Source organism: Balaenoptera physalus (assembly GCF_965194825.1).
Source record: "Balaenoptera physalus genome assembly, chromosome: 13".
NCBI lineage: Eukaryota > Metazoa > Chordata > Mammalia > Artiodactyla > Balaenopteridae > Balaenoptera > Balaenoptera physalus.
The window spans coordinates 100817126-100839667 of record NC_138892.1 but is presented as its reverse complement, the minus strand read 5'-3'; the positions used below and the strand labels follow the sequence as shown (position 1 = coordinate 100839667).

Sequence of the window (22542 nt, the reverse complement as noted above, 5' to 3'; positions counted from 1 at the left end):
AAGGAATGTCAACTCCTAACGGGTTTACTGTTTCTGTACAGCTTTCCCGCCTTCTCCGAGTGGAGGTGAGGGATGAGGAATGAAACAAACAACATTCTCTCTCCTTTTCCTCAATCTTTTTCTGTCCTTTTCTCTCCTTTCCTCGGCTTTATTTCCTTTCCCCGTCTGCCGTTTCTCTAGGGTCGCTGCTTGGTTTTCTCCCGCTCAGCCTGTTGGTCTCTTTGATCCTTTCTTTCTATCCCTTATTCCCAGAAGCTCCAGAAAAATACCTTCTTTTTTCCCCTTTTCCACGTCACTTCCCTCCCTTCTCCCATCTCCCTCTCCTTCTCTGTGAGAGGTGAGTTCCCCGCTAGAGGCCAGCACTTTCTCCGTTTCGTCCCTCCCACCGGCGAGCAGAACTCGGAAAGAAAGAAGGGGAAAAAAGAGGAGAAAGAGCGAGAGAGGGGAAAAAAAACACAAAAAACCCCGGGGCCTAAGCGCGGAGGCCCGGCAGCAGCGTCGTCATGGCAACGGGCGCCAGCAGGAAACGAGGGACTCGCGGGAGGGAGGGGGGAGGGCGCCGAGGGGAGGGGGAGGGACGGGGGAGGGGTCCGGCTGCCCCGGAAGCACCTCCCCGCCAGCCCCCTCCTCCAGCCCGGCCCGCAGCCCCCGGCCTGCAGCCCCCACCCTCTCGGCCCGGCAGGAAGTGACAGGCCCCGAGCGAGCCCCGGAGGCCTGGCGGAGCCGCGGCCGGCCCGCACCCGGAGCGGCGGGAGGGGCGGGGAGCCGCGGCCGCGCCGGGCGCCTCCCACCCCGCTCTCGGCGCCCCCGCCCCTCCAGGAAGGGGAGGAGGCGAGGGGAGCCCGCCGCGGAGGCCGAGCGAGCCCCCCGCCCAGCCCGGCGCCGGGGGACCCCGGCACGTGAGGTGGACGCCCCCCCGAGAGCACTCGGGTGCAGAGCCAGGCGCGGAGGTAAGCGGGCGGCCGCGGGCCGGGCAGGGGCAGGACCTCCGGGGGCTTGGCTGCGCGGGGATGTTTCTTCCGCCACCTCGGGCTGTGGAACGCCCCAGGTACCTCCCCCGGCGTCTTTCCCTGCCTACCTCTGGCGCTCGCTCTGCGGTCCTTCCCTCTGCCTGTCCAGCCTCTCGCTCTTGTGTTCATTTCTCTGTGCTCACTGCTGTCCGTCCGTCACCCGAGTTGCTTCTGACCGCTCATTCTCTCATTCATTTTCCCGTCTCTGACTTTGGCTTTCCCATCCAGGCATGCTGTCTAGTTATCTCCCTGCTTTTTCTGGTCCGCTGGGTTCCTCAGCCTCCAGTTCCTCGACTTCTGTCTCCCCGCTATCAGTAAGCACATTTCTCCGCTCACTTGGGTCGGTTCACTGCTGGCACCGCTCAGTCGACCCCCCTCCCGCGGTGTGATTGATCCCTCTTGCGAACGTCGTTCTCATCCAGGTTCTAGGTACAACAGGGACCCCTGGGGCGTCTCCTCTCCCTCTTCTTCACATGGCTTCCATTTCTTTGGCACAGCCTTCCCCGAACCAGCCCCCTCCTCCCGCCCCCCTTCCTATGCCCCATCCTTCCTACGAGACAGTTTCGTGCTTGGGGAAATTGATTTCCTCCAACTCTTGGCTCGGTAGGCCCAGTACCGGGTCCACTTCAATATCCTCTTCCAGCTCCGTGCCAAAGGTCTGCTCCAACCCAACCACACACACCCCAATGCTGCCTTTCAGGATGACCGTGGTTTAGTTACTTTGGGGACCTCTATGGGTCAGCTTCTCTTTCTCTTCCAGTTAAATTCTGAAAATTTAAATTCACTGTGCTTCCCAAACTTTTTGTTATCTTCGCTTTCTGTATTTAATTTTACAGTCCCAACACTGATCACTGATGAATAGATTTATGTGCCTGGGATCCAGGAATCCTGGTTTTGATGACAGTTTCTCCTGATTTTATTAAAAACTTTAAGCTGGTCCCTTTCCACCTCTTTTCTGTTTCTCACTCTGAAAAATTAATAAGACTTCCATTTTGGGGGGAGATGAGGGACCATACGTTTTATTAGCATTTTCACCCATGAAGGGAATTAATGTCCCCCCCCAGCTAGTAAAGGGGTCTCCTCCTGTCTTTGGGTCCAGTGAACTAAGTCCGGTGATCTATATAGCTATGCCGTGCTGCCTCTAACCCTTACCCCCTTTTTTTCTTCACATGCTGATAATGAGGATTCATGGGTCTGTATGTTTAGTGCTTTAATATTTTGGCAAAAGATGTGGGGAGAAGATAGACTAGACTTGAAGCCAGTATGATTTCTCCTGTGTACTTCTTGGGTTATATCCACGTTTGCAATAACATTTGCTATTCCTGTGCAACTGAATTCTTGGGGGGGATAACGATGCAATCAGATGATACTGGGAATGGAATCATAAAAAAATCTCCCCAACTTTATTTCCAAGCCCAAGCGTTTTGATTTTATTTACTTTGTTTTGAATGCAGTCATTAAAATAGATCCACCCTAATAAAACTGTCGACACCCCTTAGCAGAAATTCTGGTTTGATGTTTACATTCCAAAACCAAATTGTGCTGTGCTGACCCGATATTTATAGTGGCTCCACGCCTCAAAAGTAGACAATATAGTATTTAGGTTTAACAGAAGAGGGGGAAAAAAAAGAATGAACAAAAAAACCTTATTGTCATTTAGTGCTGCTTCGAAGGCATGTTTCTTCCTACTTCTCATCTGTCTCTTTGCTTGGTTCTTAGCAATGTTTTCATGTCTTTTTGCAAATTTTAGTGTAGACCCCAGAGGGTAAATTCTGACTACTTGTGGACTCAAAAGTTGAATCTTATTTTCTTGAAGATCTTCATTGTTGTCTTTACTATGTTTAATACCTGTAAGTCATTTGGTAAAATGATGTATTATACTTATTTGTGAAGCCTTCCTTGCAAACAGGGAAACTGAGGTTATAAGAAGGGAAAGTGACATGTCCAAGGTGTTACTAGTAGCCTGAGTGGGAACCAGACAGCTCTTCGGGCGATATGGGCTGTAGGCTAGTTCTTCTGTCTCCTAGTTTTATGACTTTCTATGATGCATTCAATATATTGATATCTGTATCTTAAGCCCCTCCTCCATAAAATAATGACAATGAGTACTCAAAGTGAGTGACACTGCCTTAATCATAGATTGTTTTTGGTTTGAAGAAGCATGTCCTAGAGTAAAGGTTTGATACTTAACTGGGACAAGTTTAACTTCAGAAAACCTCATTTCCACAGTTGTAAAGTGGGGATAATTATATTTCCTGTAAAGCACTGAGAGATAATGGAGGTGAAGAGCCTAGCCCAGTGAGAGGAGGCACCTAGTGGCTTCTCAGTAAACGGTGACCATTGTTAATAAGATGACGCTGATAATGGTGTTGCACATGCGGAGAGAGATGAGATAACAGTAAATTTTAAATGGGACGATTTTAAACTATTTAAAAGTGTTATGGGGATATAAGGTGGCCTTACTATTATGAGGAACCGTCTTACATTCTGGCCATTTTATATTTAATGGCATGAGGGAATATGTAAAAGTTGTTTATTTTGAGACACTGCTTAGCTTCAGAAGATGGTGTGGGGAAGTTATGGTTATAAGAGTATATTGAAGATTTGGTAGTTATTAAACCGGAGAAATCATGGTTTATGGAAGAAGAGGAAGGTTCTTAGAAAACTTGAATAATAACAGGAAATGGTAGTTTGAGATCAGGTGTAAATTTTAATCCTTTGCTGCTTCCATCTAGGTCTTGAGTCAGAGCGCCAGCCTTGGGCACCCTGGACCTCTGTCATGGAGACTGAGAGTGAGCAGAACTCCAACTCCACCAATGGGAGTTCCGGCTCTGGGGGCAGCTCGCGGCCCCAGATAGCTCAGATGTCGCTGTATGAACGGCAAGCGGTCCAGGTGAGGCTCAGCTCTGAGGGGCTGTGATCTGTGAGCACTGGCTTGGGGCGGGCAAGGATGCAGGAAGATAATTGCCCTTGGTTCCTTTCCAGCAAACGGGGGCAGTTGGATTAGGTGACAACTAAGGTCCCTTCCAGTTCTGAGAATCTTAGGAGTTCACAGCAGTTTGAGCAAGCAGGCAGAATGAGATTCAGTCTTTAAGGTTTTTATACCATTCAGTTCATGTTGCTAGATTCTAACTAACCATTTCTCTTCATGGATTGTCAGGTTTTTAATTTTTGGTCTTTCTTGAAAATCACCCTGAGCAATGGAAGTTAAGAACTTTTACTTAAAATATTTTAGCTACTAGAATAACTATGCACATCCTAAGACTGGTTCTAATTATGAAAAAAAGTACAGTAATATCCTGAAGTTAATGTTAAAACTGAATTACCAGTATCATCTCGATAAACACCCATTAGTATTATGCTGTAGATGTTTGAAAATGCCACTTACTTGAAAATTTTACCTGATACAGTCTTTCATAAGTCACCATTTACTCTATTTTTCATCATATCCAACCCCTTAGGATTCTGTCACCTTTATTGTATCCCTAGAATATGGTCTTTTATTTTCTTCTTCTCTTTACATTAATCAACATCCCATTTATTTTCAAACCAGTTTAGTCCTAATTCTTTGTTATATCGTATATTTCCAGATTCCGTTTTGGGAAATAAGAGTTCATGTGAGTTACACTGCTTTACTTTTCAAGAATAGAGCACAGCAGAATTAACTGCTTGTCTACTTTTTAAGGACTTACTGGTTCTAATATAAAAATGGACGAAGCAGATGTTGACAATTTAACCAGATACCCGTCTTCCTTTGTTTCCCTCCTTCCCGTATGTCCCTTTTAGAGGATCACAGTGATTTCCATAGAATAGGAGTTAGGAGTGAGTCTTCTTTTTTCCTGGCCACGCCGTGCGGCATGCGGGGTCTTAGTTCCCTGACCAGGGATCGAACCCGTGCCCCCTGCATTGGGAGCACGGAGTCTTAACCACTGGACCGCCAGGCAAGTCCCAGGAGTGATTCATTCTAAGTGGATTGATCCCCGCTCTTTCTTCCTAGGCTCTGCAGGCACTGCAGCGTCAGCCCAACGCGGCTCAGTATTTCCACCAGTTCATGCTCCAGCAGCAGCTCAGCAATGCCCAGCTGCATAGCCTGGCTGCCGTCCAGCAGGTGAGAGGTCAGCAGCTAGCTGGCCCAGGAGGGAGGGAACAGGCACTACAGGTGGGTCGGGGCACGCTACACCCTCCGCTGAGCCAGGCTGGAAGCAGTCTCCTCTGCCTCCTGTCCTCCTGTAGGAGGATGAAGGGACCTTAGTGTCTGGGCTCGCAGTAAGAACTGTGGGGAAACTACCTTTTAGAGGTAACAGGGCTTTGTGCTAGACCTGTACCGTCCAGTATGGTAGCCGTTAGCCACAGGTAGCTATTGAACACTTAAAATACGGCTAGTGCAAATGGAGGTGTGTGAAAAGATTTTGGATTTCAGAAACTTAGTATGAAAAAAAATTTCAGTAGTTTGTTTATGTTGGTTACATGTTGAAATGAGATAGATCAGCTTGAATAAAGTAAATTATTAAAGTTTACTTCTCCTGTTTCTTTTCACTTTTTGAGAAATGTTCCTACTAGATGATATATGTGGCTCGTATTCTATTTGTATTGATGGGGCAGCACTGGGCTGGACTTAGCAGTGACTCATGACGTGACCTGACCAAAGTTTCTTGCAGCTAAAAGAAAGTGGGAGGAAGAGAACGGGTTGCCTGCCTGCCCCGGGCGGGTCCTGTGGGAGTTATTGGGTTAGCATATGTGACAACATGAGGGTAATTGGGATTGTGAAGACACTCGTCCTCGCTCCATAGTAGAGGCTCTCAATTCTTACCTGAAATCTCTATTATATTTTGTGCCTGTGATCTATTACTGGCAGGTTCAGAGCCTTTTCCTTCATTGTCTCTGCTCTTTCTTGTCTTCTTTCCCCTCTAACAGGCCACGATTGCTGCCAGTCGGCAGGCCAGCTCCCCCAACACCAGCAGCGCCCAGCAGCAGAGCACCACCACCCAGGCCTCCGTGAGTACTGCTCCTCCCCTCCGAGGGGCTTTCCTCTCCGGGTTAAACTACTTTGTGCTGCTGATCTGAGAGTGTTTATTGAGCCATCCACGGTATTTACTGCCCTTCTGTAGAGAATATTAGTAAAATGGAAAGTAACCAGCTTGGATCTATATAGGAGTCTTAACGAGGAGGTCTAAGAAAGGAGGAGGAAAGTCCTGCGTAGGCGGTAGCAAAGCCTTGAATGAGAAGTAAGATCGGTTCCGTTTCGTCCCTTTGCCTTCTCAACTGTTACGCTGGTGGTTAGGGACTGGTTTGGTGATACCCTCCAGTAGCTGGGATGACAGTAATGGATAGCAAGGTATTATTCATTTCCTCCTGACTCTATGAAAGTGGGATACTCTGTTCTTGACCGCGTCACTCTGAATTTGTCAGTCGTGTATATTTCCTTTTACATCTCCCCAGTCCTGAGTCCTGGTTCCTTTCTGTACCACACAGATCAATCTGGCCACCACGTCAGCCGCCCAGCTCATCAGCCGATCCCAGAGTGTGAGCTCTCCCAGTGCTACCACTTTGACCCAATCTGTGCTTCTGGGGAACACCACCTCCCCACCCCTCAACCAGTCCCAGGCCCAGATGTATCTACGGGTAAGCCAAAGCCACAGCCCCTATTGCCCCAGGGGCATAAATGTCCTGTGACTTACTGAATGAAAGCTATTTTTTTTTTTTTTTTTTTTTTGGCTGTACCACACAGCTTTTGGGATGTTAGCTCCCCGACTAGGGATTGAACCGGGGCCCGCAGTAGTGAAAACGCCGAGTCCTAACCACTGGACCACCAGGGAATGCCCAGAGTGAAAGCTGTTTTATTTAATCATGGTTACCCAGATGTTTTAAGACAAGCTGATCTACTTCCTATGCCTTACTTAACCTCTAGAAGTGATGCTTAGTGTTTACAGGTAGCCTGCAGATTATTGAGATCCTAAGTTAGAAGATGTTCACCTTAGTATTTGAGAAATTTGCGTCAGATAATAGCCTAATCTTTAAACCTATGACTCAAGTACACGAATCCTAAGTGTTATCTCTTGGCCTGTCTACTTACTATATATAAACACTTGCTCCGGAATCCTCATTGTCTCAACCTCTTTGATGTTTGATTCTTTGTTATCAGTGTATAGTTTTATACACATTCTAGGTTTTCTTCGGATGATTCATCGCATGTGGAGAATGAGGGTCTCCTGGGTTGGTGTGGAAAGGGGCAGGGCTTAGCTGTTTCGTATCTTCTGTTCATTTTGTCTTGTGGTCCTTCCCTTCCGTTTCTTCTGTCTCTCTTCTTTTCCTCTTGTTCTCTTTCCTCTGCTCTTCCTCTTCCTCCTCTCCTTGCCAGCCACAGCTGGGAAACCTATTGCAGGTAAACCGGACCCTGGGCCGGAATGTGCCTCTAGCCTCCCAGCTCATCCTGATGCCTAACGGGGCGGTGGCCGCGGTCCAGCAGGAGGCGCCATCTGCCCAGTCTCCGGGAGTTCACACAGATGCCGATCAGGTCAGTGGCAACCACATGACCTGTGGACGGACACTGGGGAGGGCGAAGGGAATGGCCTCGGACCAGGGCCCACCCTTCCACCCCATTACCACTTTACCACTTTTCAGAATCCTTTTTTAAAAAAATTTCTGTAGAACTTGAATACCTTATACCTTTTTAGTTCTTTGAGTTAGGAAGGGAAGTAGACTTGACTGAAAACAGCCCTGTGGATGTGGGAAGCCTTATTCTTAATACAGGACAGATGTCCTTACCCTTCTTTTAGCCCTCCATGGCTCAGTTTTATTCAGGAAGTCTTAGTTCTCTCTTCTTGCAGTACTGTCTCTGTAAGGTAAGGGATGGTTGAGGGAATTCTAGTTAGACACACGTGACGCTGACCTGGCTGAGTTGCTGGCAGAACACTTGATTCCTTGTCTTTATGAGTTACTGTAGGTCTCAACCTTCAGCAGTCTGTTTCTGCTCACTGTGTTCCCAGTAAAGTCTTCCTCACCAGTGCTTCCCATGCCTTATCTGCAATATGTGTGTGTGTGTGTGTGTGTATACATATATATAGAGCCTGAATGCTTTAGCTTCTTATGGGTGGGATATAAACTGGGATCTTATAGTACTCGTTTCATTCTTTTAGTTTATCAGTCAGCAAGTAAATACTGAGCTCTTTCTGTTGATGTGCTCAGGTATATACTAGAAACTGGGGGATTGAAAAATGAGTCAAATCTTCAAAGAGCTTAGAGAAGAAAGAAGTGCAAAAGTAAACAGTACCAACTTTGATGCAGGAGTTTAGGGAAGAGTTGCCTGCATTTCTTTTCAGTGACTTTTAGGAACATGAGCAGATCCTTAAAGGACGGGTAGGATTTGATTTGGAGTAAGAAGAACACTGGAGAGAGAACAGTGTGTGTAAAGGCCTATCTCATGTACGTGACCGTGATTTGGGGATGAGTGAATAAAGTGGAGACAGCAGGCCTGTGGCTGGAAAGGTCGTTGTTAGGGAGAAGTCTGAAAGCCAGGTAACTTCACAGGTAGCAGTGGCACTGCTGGCTTGAACAGCAGATTGATAGGGTCAGGAAACTCCTTGAGAAAGAATCATTTGGGAACACGTGCCTGGAGAAGAAAGAGAAATGAGAGAACCTGCTAAGAAACTGTTGAGGTCATTTAGTTACAAGGTAAGGCCTTTGGTTTAGACTACAGTGATAGCCGTGGAATCAGAGGGTGAGGTGGAGCCTGCTTCCATAGCAATTCTTTCATTTATCCATCTATTTATTCATCAGATATTTGTGTGTCAGTGTGTGGAGGGACAGAGTAGTGGTTGAAAGTGGGAATCTGATGTTTGGGTCAGATTCCAACTCCATGACTTAGTGTGACCCCTGCAAATGGCCTAACATTTTTGGCCACAATTTCTTCATCTATTAAATAGTTATAAAATACCTACCTCAGAGTGTGTTGTGAGGACCAAGGGAGTTGATGTGTGTAAGCGTTTGAACAGTGCCTGGAAACAGCATAGTGAGGGTTTACGAGTTTAGCCCTCGTTATGATCAGATATCAGACATTCCTTGGCCTTGAATGTCCAAGGTCATGATCACTGGACTGATGGAGATGACACATCATCAAAGCACATTGAACAGATAATCACCTGAATAGTTTAATAATTGCTTCATTAGAAAGTACAGAGTGCTGGGACTTCCCTGGTGGTGCAGTGGTTAAGAATCCGCCTGCCAATGCAGGGGACACGGGTTGCAGCTCTGGTCCTTGAAGATCCCACATGCCGCGGAGCAACTAAGCCCGTGCGCCACAACTACTGAGCCTGCGCTCTAGAGCCCGTGAGCCACAACTACTGAGCCCATGTGCTGCAACTACTGAAGCCCGCCTGCCTAGAGCCTGTGCTCCGCAACAAGAGAAGCCACCACAATGAGAAGCCCTCGTACCACAACGAAGAGTAGCCCCCGCTTGCCGCAACTAGAGAAAGCCCGCGCACGGCAATGAAGACCCAACTCAGCCAAAAATAAATAAATAAATAAATAAATAAATAAATTTATTAAAAAAAAAAAAGTACAGAGTGCTCTGAAAACATAGAAAGGGACTTAATTTAGCCTTGGGATGGGGGTGGAAGTCAAGAAGGCCTTCCCGAGGAGATGGCCTGTAGAAGTTAGTCAGGGGAAGACGTGGAATGAGAGTGAAGGCAGGGTCCCCCCCATGTCCAGAGACCTGAGGAGGGAAGAGACTTTGTATATTTGAGGCACTAAAAGAAGACCCGTGTTCCTGGAGCCTGGCGCTGGGGGATGGAGATGGCACTGGGGAGGTGGGAGAAACTAATCTTGCAGGGCCTTGGGGACTGTGTTTAGGATTTGGGGCTCTATGTGAAGGCCAGTGGGAAACGGCAGTGATTTGGAGACTTGAGGGTTTAAAAAAAATTTTTTTTTATTTTAAGGACTATGTTGGCTCCTCTGGAGAATAAATGGAAATGGTGTGAGTGTGAATATAGGGAGAAAAACAGTGTTATAAGAGTTTAGGGGAAAGATGGTGTTTGGATTAGGTGGTAGCAATGTAGATGGACAGAAATGAGTAGATTGGAGAAAAACTTAGAAGACCATTGGAAAGGGAGGCCTGACCCAGTGCATGGGGGATGGGGGGAGGTGCCAGAGCTGGGATCTGACACGGCCGTGAGGGGCCAGGAGTGCTGTGAATGCGATGAAAAACGCTGGGGAAGTGGACTCAGGGTGAAGTTCACTTTAGGATGTGCTGACCTAGAAGTGCTTGTGAGCCGCCCACGAGGAGGTATTGGGTCAGCAGTGTGATGTACACAGTGCCCAGCTCAGAGGAGAGGTCTGACTGAGTTGGAGATGAACAGACAGGAGTAGTGTGCATGGAGATGATAAGAGAAGTCAAGCACCGGAAATCGCTTGGGGAGCTGGTACGGATTGAGAAGAGAAAAGCCTTCAGGCTGGAGCCCCGAGGTTTAGAACGAGCCCTTAGAAAATGGAGCAGCCCCAGGTGGAGTAGAGGGTGGTGGGCTGGCAGAGGGGAATAGGCGAGAGTGACAGAGACAAGATCTGGATTGTGCAGTGTCACGAAGACAAGGGCGCCGAATGTTACGAAAGTGGAGGGTGTCCTCTGTCCAGTGCAGTGGAGAGGGCGGGAGAGCTGGACTTAGGTCTGTGGGTGGAGAGCCCTTCCAGGCAAGTCGGGGGCTGAAGCCAGAGGAGCAGTGTGACTTGAGGAGTGACTGGGTGGTGGGAATCGGTGCGGTGATTGTAAACAATTATGAAGAGATGAGCAGGAGTAGGAGAGGAGGGTGAAGCTGGGGTCGGGAATGGGGTTCAGGCTTGGTGACGGGAGGGAGCCGGTAGAGGAGAGACTGAAGAGAAGGAAAGAATCGAGAAGGAGGAGGGGATGGGATCCTTAGCCTGGAGAAGGACGGCCCTTTGGTAGGAGGAAGGAGAGGAGGAGAGGGGGTGGCAAGTGATGGGAGCAGGTGCAGGGGCAGGTTTGGTGGAACTGCTGAAGCGTCTTCACATCTAGTGGTTTTATTGTCTCTGCTGGAGTGAACAGTGACAGGGGAAAGAGGAAGTGGTTCTGAGGTACAAGGAGAGGAGGAAAGTTTTAAATAGCCATTATGGAAAGAAAGCTGATTAGAAAAAAACAATATAATTGCCAGGTAGTATATAAGCGCCCCAGCACCCAATCCTGATGATTCTTGTAAATCTCTCTCAAAAGCTATTACCTCTTTTTCTTTATTACTGTTGTCTGAATTCGGGTTCTTTTTGTTTTTCACCTGAATTACTGTACTAGTTTCCTAACTGGTCTCTTGACTTCAGTCATATCTACTTCTAATCCTCCCCCACATTACTATCAGAATAAGTTTTTTAATAAGAAGATATATGTTGTCACTAACGTTATTTTTAATTGTACCTCCGGTATACAGAATGTGATAAATCATAATCCTTGGCTCACGGCCTCCTCTCATCAATGGTCCATTAATGGTCCACTTTTTAAAAATATTTACTCAGTAAGTTTTAATCATGCAATAAGCCATCCCCAGTTCCATCCACTGCCTCCCCTTACCCATGATTCCTAGGTTCATCCTTCCCTGTGTCCCTTTTTATATAGTTTTACTGCCTTTATGTATATTTCTAAAATGTACTTTTATTATGGAACATTTCAGACATAAACAAAAATATAAAGAAATATGAACCTCCATGTACTTAACCATCCAGCTTCAGCATTTATAAACATGTGGCCAGTCTCTCCAGACCCCTTCCCTTCACCTGTGGATTACTTAGAAGCAAATTCCAGATACTATATCATTTATATATATATATACACACACACATATATGTATACACACACATATATGTATAATTTATATTTAAATTTATAAGGTACTTGTGTTGTACTTGTGTTGTCTACAGTCTTTTTGGGAATGATTTCTTAATAGCTTACTGTCAAAATCCATCTGTATTGTTGTATGTCATTGTACTTTATTCATTTTGATTTCTATGTAATATTCCAGTGTGTAAATATACTACACATCTTCATTCATCTTCTCTTCTGATTATGGCCATTCGGTTGGTTTCCAGGTTTTTATTATTATGACTAGTGCAGCTGTGACCATTCTTACACAAGCCACCCATTGTATACAGCGAGCATTTCTCTTATGGGATTCCTGGGTTATTAGAGGGTGTGTGAATATTCACCTTTGGGATATGATGCCAAACTGTTTTCCAAAGTGGTTGTACTGATTTATACTTTCATCAGCAGTGTTTGAAAGAATGGTTTCAACTATAGATTTGACCATGATGATTCTGACGCATATTCAGTGGCTTCCTGTAATGCATTAAGTGCTCATCGTTCCTTCTCTCCATTCATACCTTGGAGCACTTACTCTCTGTCAGGCACTGTGCTAGGTGCTGGGAATATAACAATGAAGAAGATGGAGAAACTTTGTTTCCAAAGTAAAGTTGAGGCTCTCTTTCTTTTAACACACCAGGCCCTTGGAGATCTGGCCTCTTTCTAGCCTCAGCCTACCTTCCTAGCTTCATTTCTTGCCATTTCCTCTAATTCACCCCAAACATAATGAAATATTTAGCATTTCCAAAAATGCTGTGCTCTTTCTTGGCTCAGTGGTCTTGCAGTGTTGTCACCTATGTCTTCAAACCCCTGCCTTCACTATTACCTGTTGGTTCTCAGCTCAGACATCACCTGTTTTAGGCCGTCTTCGCTAATCTCCCTAGTCTGAGTTAATCTCCTCTCTGTGCTCGTGTAGCACTGTGTGCCTATCTGTGCATAGTGTAATTTGGTTTTCTTGTCTTTTTTAGTAGAAAGTACTCATTAAAAGCAGGGGCTCGTGTCTTTCATCTCTGCATTCCCAGTATCCAGTGTGGTACCTGAAGCATAGTAGATGTTTTGTAGATGTTGAATGAATGAATGGAGAGGAAGGGGAAAATCGGAGACATTTTGAAGGAATAAAATAACCAAACTAGATGATGGATTTGATAGTGAGTGAAGGAGACTGAAAAATCAAATATGACTTGAGTCCCTCCCTGGGAAGGCCTTCACTGTGTACATTTGTACAGGAGGGGGTACGAGTTGAGGGGGGCTGTGGAATATCTGTAGCTGTCGTCACTGCTTCGGAATCAGTCACAAATCTTTGACCTGAGTGCCCCCTGTTCCCCTTTTCTCAGTCTGTCTTTTACTTCTTATCTTTCAGGTGCAGAACTTGGCAGTCAGGAACCAACAGGCCTCAGCCCAAGGACCCCAAATGCAAGGCTCCGCTCAGAAGGCCATTCCTCCTGGAGCCTCCCCTGTCTCCAGCCTCTCCCAGGCCTCTAGCCAGGCCCTCGCTGTGGCTCAGGCTTCCTCTGGGACCTCAGGCCAGTCCCTCAACCTTAGTCAAGCTGGTGGAGGCAGTGGGAATAGCATCCCAGGGTCCATGGGTCCAGGTGGCCAGGCACCTGGGGGCTTGGGTCAGTTGCCTTCCTCAGGAATGGGTGGTGGTGGGAGCTGTCCCAGGAAGGGCACAGGAGTGGTGCAGCCCTTGCCTGCGGCCCAGGCAGTGACTGTGAGTCAGGGCAGCCAGACAGAAGCAGAAAGTGCAGCGGCCAAGAAGGCAGAAGCAGATGGGACTGGTCAGCAGAGCGTGGGCATGAACCTGACACGGACAGCCACACCTGCTCCCAGCCAGACCCTTATTAGCTCAGGTAAGCTGTCACCTCTCATAACGTCATTGTTCTCTCGGCACTTGTTTTGAAATCGTCAGAGTACATATCTTTGCCTTTTTTCCTGCTTGTGTTGGTCCTGGACTAGTGGAAGGAAAGAGAATCACATCAGCCTTGATCCAGGGAGACAGGACGACAGGTAACAGAGATGGATCTTGTCTGTTTCCACCAGGCAGCAGTCAGTTTACAAGTTGCCTTGTCCTCTCTTTCTTAGGTCCTGAGTTCTTCAGTTTACTCACCCTACCCATTCATTCACTTGGTTCCTTTTGAGTTGCCTACTGTGTTCTAGGAGGTGCTGGGACACATCTTTGGAAAACAGACTCCTGCTCACGGAGCTTACAGTTTAGCATAAGGGATGCGTTTAATGCTGGTTAGTTGGCCCAGTGTAGAGTAGAGACTGTATAGGTGCCTTAGAGCACTTAGGATGAGCAAATAGAGCCATGGTTTAATACAGTCAACTTGTGATCGTCTGTATCAATGATGAGGATAAAAAAGAATAAATAATAATAATAACCCAAAATAGTTCTTGCTCTCAGGCTGTGTATAGAGTTAGATGTGTGCACCTTACTTGGTAATGTTTATTTTTGCCTTCCTTGTTTCTAGTTCTTTAGTTGTTGCTATATTTGAATAATGTACTCACAAAATGTAACAGTCAATTATCAGTTTAATACCTAGTATTTACACACTGTAGCACTTCTGTTACCGAAGTGCTTTCATTTCACATATATCCTCTGGACACTCTGGTAGAGTATGGAGTGGGGAGATCCCAACTCCAGTTTACAGTGGAGAAAACTGGGTAAAGCCCGAGCTCGCAGCTGCTGACTCGTAAGACTTGTTCTCATAGGCGGTGACCCAAACTGATAAATCTTGGAGACCGAGGCATTCACGGGAAGATGTTGGTATCCTTACCTCTGTGGACGTTTATTCTTTCAGTGACCGCTAAGTGTTTCTCATGTGTCAGGCCCTGGGCTGGGTTCCAGGGATGTAAAAATGAATGAAACATGGCCTCAGTGCTTGAGGAGCTGAGTCTAATCATGGAGAGGATGGGGCCCGCCGTTGTCCTTGCTGAGTGCAAAGTAACAGGATTTAAGTAAAGCAAAAAAATAAAAGTTAGATAAATGCAAGAAATTACCGAGGACCGTTAACTGCTCGAGCAAGAGTGGTCTGTCGCGGAAACCTTGAAGGCTGGAGGTAGCTGGTAACGGCAGACCCGGAGCAAAGGGTGTGAGCCAAGCAGCCGCCCGGGCCCCTCCAGGCTCGCCTTCCATTCACTGTCTGGGTCCGCCTCGGAAGGGTGCTCTGGCTTCCCATTCCTGGTGCTGCCGCTGATTTTCTGCCCCCCTCCCTCTCTGTCGCTTCGGGCTGTCCCCGCAGCCACCTACACGCAGATCCAGCCCCACTCCCTGATCCAGCAGCAGCAGCAGATCCACCTGCAGCAGAAGCAGGTGGTGATCCAGCAGCAGATCGCCATCCACCACCAGCAGCAGTTCCCGCACCGCCAGGCGCAGCTGCTGCACACGGCCACCCACCTCCAGCTGGCCCAGCAGCAGCAGCAGCAGCAGCAGCAGGCCGCGCCCCTCCCTGCCCCCCCGCCCCCTCAGGGCCCCCCCGCCCAGCAGGCCCCGCCTTCGCAGCCCCAGCAGCCAGCCCAGACTCTGGTTGTCCAGCCCATGCTGCAGTCTTCGCCCTTGTCGCTCCCTCCTGACCCAGCCCCCAAGCCCCCCGTCCCCATCCAGTCCAAGCCACCTGTGGCCCCTGTCAAGCCTCCTCAGCTGGGGGCTGCTAAGATGTCAGCCACCCAGCAACCTCCGCCCCACATCCCCGTGCAAGTCGTGGGCACCCGACAGCCAGGTACAGCCCAGGCCCAGGCTTTGGGGCTGGCCCAGCTGGCAGCTGCCGTGCCTGCTTCCCGGGGGATGCCAGGCACAGTGCAGCCTGGCCAGGCCCACTTGGCCTCCTCGCCGCCTTCATCCCAGCCCGCTGGTGCGCTGCAGGAGTGCCCGCCTGCGTTGGCCTCGGGGATGACCCTGGCTCCTGTGCAGGGGACGGCGCATGTGGTGAAGGGGGCGGCTACCGCCTCCTCACCTGTTGTGGCCCAGGTCCCTGCTGCCTTCTACATGCAGTCTGTGCACCTGCCGGTGAGTGACGCCTGATGGCTTTGAGGGCACTATCGTCCCTGAGAGGACCTGAGCTTAATTTAGGAGGGGAATAAGGAGTTAGGCAGGTTAAGATACTGGTATTGATCACTGCTTCTTTTGTAAGAGAGAGACATTAGTGCAGATAATATCTGAAGTTCATACTCCTAAATTTGCCACTGAAATTCTGTGTTTTGGGATCTGTACTAAGTTATATCAAGATATAGCCTTAACCACCAAAATTGATTTTTAGAAAAACAGTAGTTCGTGGTTGGGCTGTTGATGAACCCAGGGTCTCCAGGTCTATGTGAGGACCTGGAGAAAATGTTGTATTTTTTGTCTTGATGTAGAAGTTACACTTCTTGGGAATGACCAGAAATTTTACTGTACTGTGGGAAGTATACAAATTGGGGAATCTAGAACTAAGAAAATTTTCTCTGACAGTATGGCAATAATTGTGCTTCTTTATTGTCCTTCATTCATAAATCTTTTCTTTCCTGTTCTTCACTGTATAGGGCAAACCCCAGACATTGCCCGTAAAACGCAAGGCTGAGTCAGAGGAGGAGAGAGACGATATCTCCACGTTGAGTTCAATGCTTCCTGCGAAGGCGTCTCCGGTAGTAGAGAGCCCGAAGGCCATGGAGGAGAAGGGCGGTCTTGGAGGTGAGTAACTGACTTCTGCAGTGCTGCTGGAGTACACAGAAATTAGAGGAAAGTTCTGAGTGAGCTGAAAGATCACTCTGCCTCAGTAGGCCTGGTGGAGTAGATCCAAACACAGGGAATCCAGGGTGAATGACCAAAAGGGAACGTGTATTACTGTGGAAGATCAGGCTGACTTGGCTCATAGATGGATCAGCTAGGTCATCCCCTATCTGTTCCTCAATCTTGTGTTTATTTTCCAGACAAAGCTGAACCAGTGACCAGTGTGAATGCTAGTACCCCGAGCAGTGATGTAGTAGCCTTGGCTCCTGCCCCGTCAGCACCGCCTCCCACGCTGGCCATGGTGTCCAGACAGATGGGTGACTCCAAGCCCCCACAGGCCATCGTGAAGCCCCAGATTCTCACCCACATCATTGAAGGCTTCGTTATCCAGGAAGGAGCAGAACCTTTTCCGGTGAGGGCAGGGCCAGAAGGTGGGGCTTGGTCGGGTTGTTGTCTTTTCAAACTCCACGAAAGCAAAAGGCTCAGAACTATTTAATTATTAGCGAATGGTTCAATTCTGTTGTTTGTATGGTTAGTTGTAAAGAAGGAAGTGAAGAGAAGAAAGAATATGTAGACTAGAAAGTGAAAATATTGGGAAGAGGAGAAGAAAAGGAAAAAAGTGACCTCTAAAGCTGTCATGTTTAGATAGACAAATTAGGTTGTTTTGTAGTGAAGAAAATTGTGGTAGAGAAGTTAAGAGACTTTTCTGGATACCATGAGTTGCAGAACCAGGACTTAGAACATAAGTATCTTGACTCCTAGTATGTTCCCTGCAATTTAGGAAGGAAAAGGACAAAATAGGGAGCCCAGGTAGGAACCTGTTCTCCAATGGCTTATCTGAAAAAAGCCAGTTAGAGGCTCTTGATTGCTATATTGAAAATGGTTCTCTCTGCATCGGACTTGGTCATTAACTCAGAAATCTGGGCAAAGACATGGTGGTGAAAAATGGTGGGGAAAGCTATAGGGAAGCAGAAAGGAATTAGGCTAACTTAACTAACCTTTTTCTGGGACAGGTGGGTTGTTCTCAGTTACTGAAAGAGTCTGAGAAGCCACTGCAGACTGGCCTCGTGACAGGGCTGAATGAGAATCAGTCGGCTGGCGCCTTAGGTGGGGACAGCCCATCTACTGGTAAGTATTTATTTAGAGACCCATCTGGGGAAGGAGGCTGATGGAGATGTGTTTGAGGACTTAGTGTAAAATAGGAATTAGCTGTTTAAAGTGGGAATTACGTGAAGTCCATCCACGCTGAGAAACCAGAAACCACATCGTATAACACAATACGTAGACTCACACAAGAGTTGTTCCATAGGATAGAATTAAGGGGAATTTTATCAAGCTAGAGTAATCTGTTGAATTATTTACTATAAGGATATATTTTTCTTTTTTTTTTTTTAATTAATTTATTTATTTACTTTTGGCTGTGTTGGGTCTTCGTTTCTGTGCGAGGGCTTTCTCTAGTTGCGGCAAGTGGGGGCCACTCTTCATCGCGGTGCGCGGGCCTCTCACTATCACGGCCTCTTGTCGCGGAGCACAGGCTCCAGACCCGCAGCCTCAGTAATTGTGGCTCACGGGCCCAGTTGCTCCGTGGCATGTGGTATCTTCCCAGACCAGGGCTCGAACCCATGTCCCCTGCACTGGCAGGCAGACTCTCAACCACTGCGCCACCAGGGAAGCCCAGGATATATTTTTCAAAAGACGATCTAAAATAGGCTATTTCTGGGAATTCCCTGGCGGTTCCGTGGTTAGGACTCCACGCTTCCACTGCAGGGGGCACGGGTTTGATCCCTGGTCGGGGAACTAAGATCCTACATGTTGCAGGGTGCGGCCAAAAAAAAAAAAAAAAAAAAAAAAAGGCTATACCTTAATTTCCAGTTCTCCTTATTCTAGATTCTGTAATACATGTTAAGGAGTCCTGTTCACACTTCCCCCCCTGCTTTGGGAAACTTCTGTGGGAGAGAGGTCTTATGTCTTTCCAGGCATTAGTAATCTTTTCCTCTCTCCTGTTCAGAAATGCAGTCTTGTCTGAAATCTGAGATTATGAGTCAGGATAAAATTAGTCATTTAAAGTGGAAATCGTCTGGCTTAAGGTTAGGAAGACTGTGATGTTCTTGAGGGACAGTTCTTTACGGTTTTGGATCCTGAACTCTGTTTTAGGGATTCTCAATTAGGTTGAGTAGGTCTTTGGGGGGGGAACCCTGAGAGTAATTAGAGTCCAGCGCTGGGCCTGATGGGGGCCTGAGTGGCAGCAGAAACCGATGCAGCCCTCCCGCTCTGCCTTGTTTTCAGAGCTAGATAAGAAGGCGAACCTCCTGAAGTGCGAGTACTGTGGGAAGTACGCCCCTGCAGAGCAGTTTCGCGGCTCCAAGAGATTCTGCTCCATGACTTGCGCGAAGAGGTACTGTAGGCACCGCGCCTCACCCATCTCCATCTAACCTTACACCCCTTCCCTAGGATCTGCTCAAGGCTCGTAGTTAACGTCTCCTTTGCTTTCATTCCCTTCCCCAAATCGGCCCTTAAAATGCCAATTCACATTTAGTGCAGGGGAGCAAGGCGGTCTTCTCTGGCAGCACTCATGACCTCCTGTACGTGCCCTGACCCACAGGTATAATGTGAGCTGCAGCCACCAATTCCGGCTGAAGAGGAAAAAGATGAAAGAGTTTCAAGAAGCCAACTATGCCCGCGTTCGCCGGCGCGGACCCCGCCGCAGCTCCTCCGACATCGCCCGTGCCAAGATCCAGGGCAAGCGTCACCGGGTGAGCTGCCGGTGCGGGGCGCACTACCTCAGAAATGGGCCTTTTTCCTCCCTCTTCCCCACAGGGCAGTTCCTTTGCCCAGCTAAAAAGAGTATGAGACCAGAACTCCGGTTTTGCGTTGATTGCCTTACTCCAGATTCCAAGAGATCCTGACCTCTTTGTCTCTTCTCACCTTACTGGTTGCCTGTCCGTTAATCCTTATGCCGTGTTTGAGGAGGGAAAATCTAGGGCAGTCCTTGGCAGAACGGGAGAACCGAGAGAGGGATACAGTTCACACTTGAAAGGCACTCGAGAGCGGACTGGTGACTTCGGGCATTTGCACGTGAAGTACAGATTATTTCACTTGTGCTAAGATTAGTTTTTCCTCTGTGCCCAATAGTAATCCAAACCCAGGGTGGCTGGGGAGAGGAGAGGGAAACCTCATGACACTGTTACTCGTGACCTCACTGTTTTGCGGTTTTTTCTGTAGGGTCAAGAGGACTCTAGCCGGGGTTCAGATAATTCCAGTTACGATGAAGCACTCTCTCCAACATCTCCTGGGCCTTTATCCGTGCGAGCGGGGCATGGAGAACGTGACCTGGGGAACCCCAATACAGCTCCGCCTACACCAGAATTACATGGCATCAACCCTGTGTTCCTGTCCAGTAATCCTAGCCGTTGGAGCGTAGAGGAGGTGTATGAGTTTATTGCTTCTCTACAAGGTATCGCGGGCCTGTCCACCAGAACCCAGGTCACCTATATTGCTTCATTTTCCTAGTTTTCTTTAGGCCATCCCACAGGGGCTTTTGTAACTGGAAATGTAACGGACTTAAGCAGGAGAGGCTTAAGTATGGTATGACGAAGGCTCTACTCTTGTTGGTATTTATTCCGGTTACTTGTCCACAGCCTGGTTTCCCAGTTTTCCTGGGTTGACTGTCCTCTGCTATGTCAGTAATTTTGCAACAGTTGATTTTCATCTATGATTCTTACTAATAATTTTTAGATAAAGTATTTTTTTATGTGTGATTGTGATACCCACCATGGATAAAAGACTTCTCTCAGTGGAGAAGGGGATTAGGAAATAATGGGCCATTGTTGCCCTGCTCTCTTCAAGGCAGGATTGTTTATAAGCTATTCTTTTTTTTTTTTAATAAATTTATTTATTTAATTAATTTATTTATTTTTGGCTGCGTTGGGTCTTCGTTGCTGCGCACGGGCTTTCTCTAGTTGCGGCGAGTGGGGGCCGCTCCTCGCTGCGGTGCGTGGGCTTCTCATTGCGGTGGCTTCTCTTGTTGCGGAGCATGGGCTGCTCTAGGTGCGCGGGCTTCAGTAGTTGTGGCTCGCGGGCTCTAGAGCGCGAGCTCAGTAGTTGTGGTGCACAGGCTTAGTTGCTCTGCGGCACGTGGGATCTTCCTGGACCAGGGCTCGAACCCGTGTCCCCTGCATTGGCAGATAAGCTATTCTTGACAAAGGGATGGTTTTCTCCAGCAGGAAAACCATCCTACCCTTCTTGGTATTTTGCCTGAATTCTGGGCCCTTAAAGATGTCATGACGACTCTTAACTTTGATTTTCTTGCCAGTGTCTAAGAAAACATATATATATTGCTCCCTCCCTTTGCCCTCCTCAGGTTATCTGAATGAAGGTATCGCTCTGGTTGAACAACTTAGTTGTTCTTTATCTTGGCTCCTTCTTAAAAAAAATTAGTTAATACTTCGGCTGCGTTGGGTCTTCGTTGCTGCGTGTGGGTTTTCTCTAGCTGTGGCGAGCGGGGGCCACTCCTCACTGCGGTGCACGGGCTTCTCATTGTGGAGCACGGGCTCTGGGCACGTGGGCTCTAGGTGCGTGGGCCTCAGCAGTTGCAGCGTGTGGGCTCAGCGGTTGTGGCTTGCAGGCTCAGTAGTTGTGGCACACGGGCTTAGTTGCTTTGCGGCACGTGGGATCTTCCCGGACCAGGGATCGAACCCACGTCCCCTGCATTGGCAGGCGGATTCTTAACCACTGCGCCGCCAGGGAAGTCCCTCCCTGTCTTGGCTCTTTTTGTTTTTATAACCAGCCAGTTGCTCTGATTTCATTTTGCTTCCAAAGCTTGCCATCTCAGGCCACTGTTATTACTGAATTTAGGACAAGTACTTTGGTGCTACCGTGTAGTTTCTCATACGTATTCCCACCATTTCCTTCTAGGCTGCCAAGAGATTGCAGAGGAGTTTCGTTCCCAGGAGATTGATGGACAGGCCCTCTTATTACTTAAAGAGGAACATCTTATGAGTGCCATGAACATCAAGCTGGGCCCTGCCCTCAAGATCTGCGCCAAGATAAACGTCCTCAAGGAGACCTAAGGTGGCCCTCTTGCACGAACCAGCCTAAGGCAGACACTCCCCACTGTCCAGGTTATAACCTGGTGCCAGCAGAGACTTCACAGGGAAGACAGAGCTGTTCCAATTATGTATGTCTTCTGTAGAGGGGATTACTGAGACAGGGAAGACAAGTGCAAGAATTGGTCGCTGGTGCTACATGGTGGCAGCTTTGACATTTCTCTGGGTTCTACTTTACTTTTTAAATCTTTACGATTCTCACCTACCCTAATCCAATCGTTATAACAGAGGCAGTCTGGAGAACTAGGACTGCTCGGCCTTATCCCGGAGCGGAGTGTCTAGCCAGGGTCAGAATTCTCCTAGAGGAGGAATGTACAGTATGGTGAGGCGAGGAAATGGGTGGAATGTAGGTGTGCCTCCGCAGTGGGGGAGCTAGGGTTTTCTAGCTTGTGTGACACAAGCAGCAAAATCTGGCACTCCCTCTTCCCTCTGGATCGTCTGACTGTAGCTGTGGCCCAGAGTTTTGTTGTCACTCCCTTAGTACTGGATATTTTCTCCTGCATCCGCGGCAGGGTCACCAGCCAGGGTAGAGGCTGGGTTGGCATCATTCTGATTTGCTGCAGGGACTAAAAGTTTTGGGCACACATGTGGCTGTTGTCTTTCTTTCCGCATCCCCCTGCTCCTTTCCAGTTTATCTGTTGTCTCCTACCCCACCTTTCTTTTCCATTCCAACTCTGCTCTGTCCTATAGCTTTATAAAGCAGGAGCGCGTGGGACTGAGGTCAGGAATAGAAGTACCTGCCTTAGGCGCTATACCTTATACAACAAAAATATTAAATATTTTTTTTCCTCCTCAGTAAAAGGATGAAAATTGGTCTCAGTTGTCTCTTACTCCATCATTCCACTGTATCTACCCTCTTCTTTCACACAA

The 22542-nt window shown here is 47.9% G+C and overlaps 1 protein-coding gene across 4 annotated transcripts; it reads left to right on the top strand.

The window, feature by feature from the left end:
• Nucleotides 1-563: 563 nt before the first annotated feature.
• Nucleotides 564-22487, top strand: PHC1 (polyhomeotic homolog 1). Of its 4 annotated transcripts, none has more exons than XM_082420168.1 (15): nt 564-950; nt 3746-3903; nt 5008-5118; nt 5925-6005; nt 6483-6632; nt 7369-7524; nt 13223-13712; nt 15105-15868; nt 16381-16528; nt 16768-16979; nt 17581-17695; nt 18854-18962; nt 19170-19320; nt 19790-20050; nt 21482-22487. In XM_082420168.1, the coding sequence occupies exons 2-15, from the start codon at nt 3790-3792 to the stop codon at nt 21563-21565; spliced, it is 2946 nt and encodes a 981-aa protein (XP_082276294.1). In that variant the 5' UTR covers nt 564-950; nt 3746-3789; the 3' UTR covers nt 21566-22487. The 4 variants fall into 4 exon arrangements, with proteins under 4 accessions (XP_082276294.1, XP_082276293.1, XP_082276292.1 ...); XM_082420167.1 differs by having other exon boundaries at nt 569-950; nt 7393-7524; nt 19790-20021; XM_082420166.1 differs by having other exon boundaries at nt 569-950; nt 19790-20021.
• Nucleotides 22488-22542: the final 55 nt, after the last annotated feature.

What these genes read in the sequence shown, in the direction of transcription:
- PHC1 (XM_082420166.1), top strand. Translation starts at nt 3,790, where the DNA reads ATGGAGACTGAGAGTGAGCAGAACTCCAACTCCACCAATGGGAGTTCC. An exon ending in TGCAGTCTGTGCACCTGCCG is followed by an intron (nt 15,869 to 16,380) that starts GTGAGTGACGCC and finishes TTCACTGTATAG; the next exon opens with GGCAAACCCCAGACATTGCC. An exon ending in GGAGAAGGGCGGTCTTGGAG is followed by an intron (nt 16,529 to 16,767) that starts GTGAGTAACTGA and finishes TTTATTTTCCAG; the next exon opens with ACAAAGCTGAACCAGTGACC.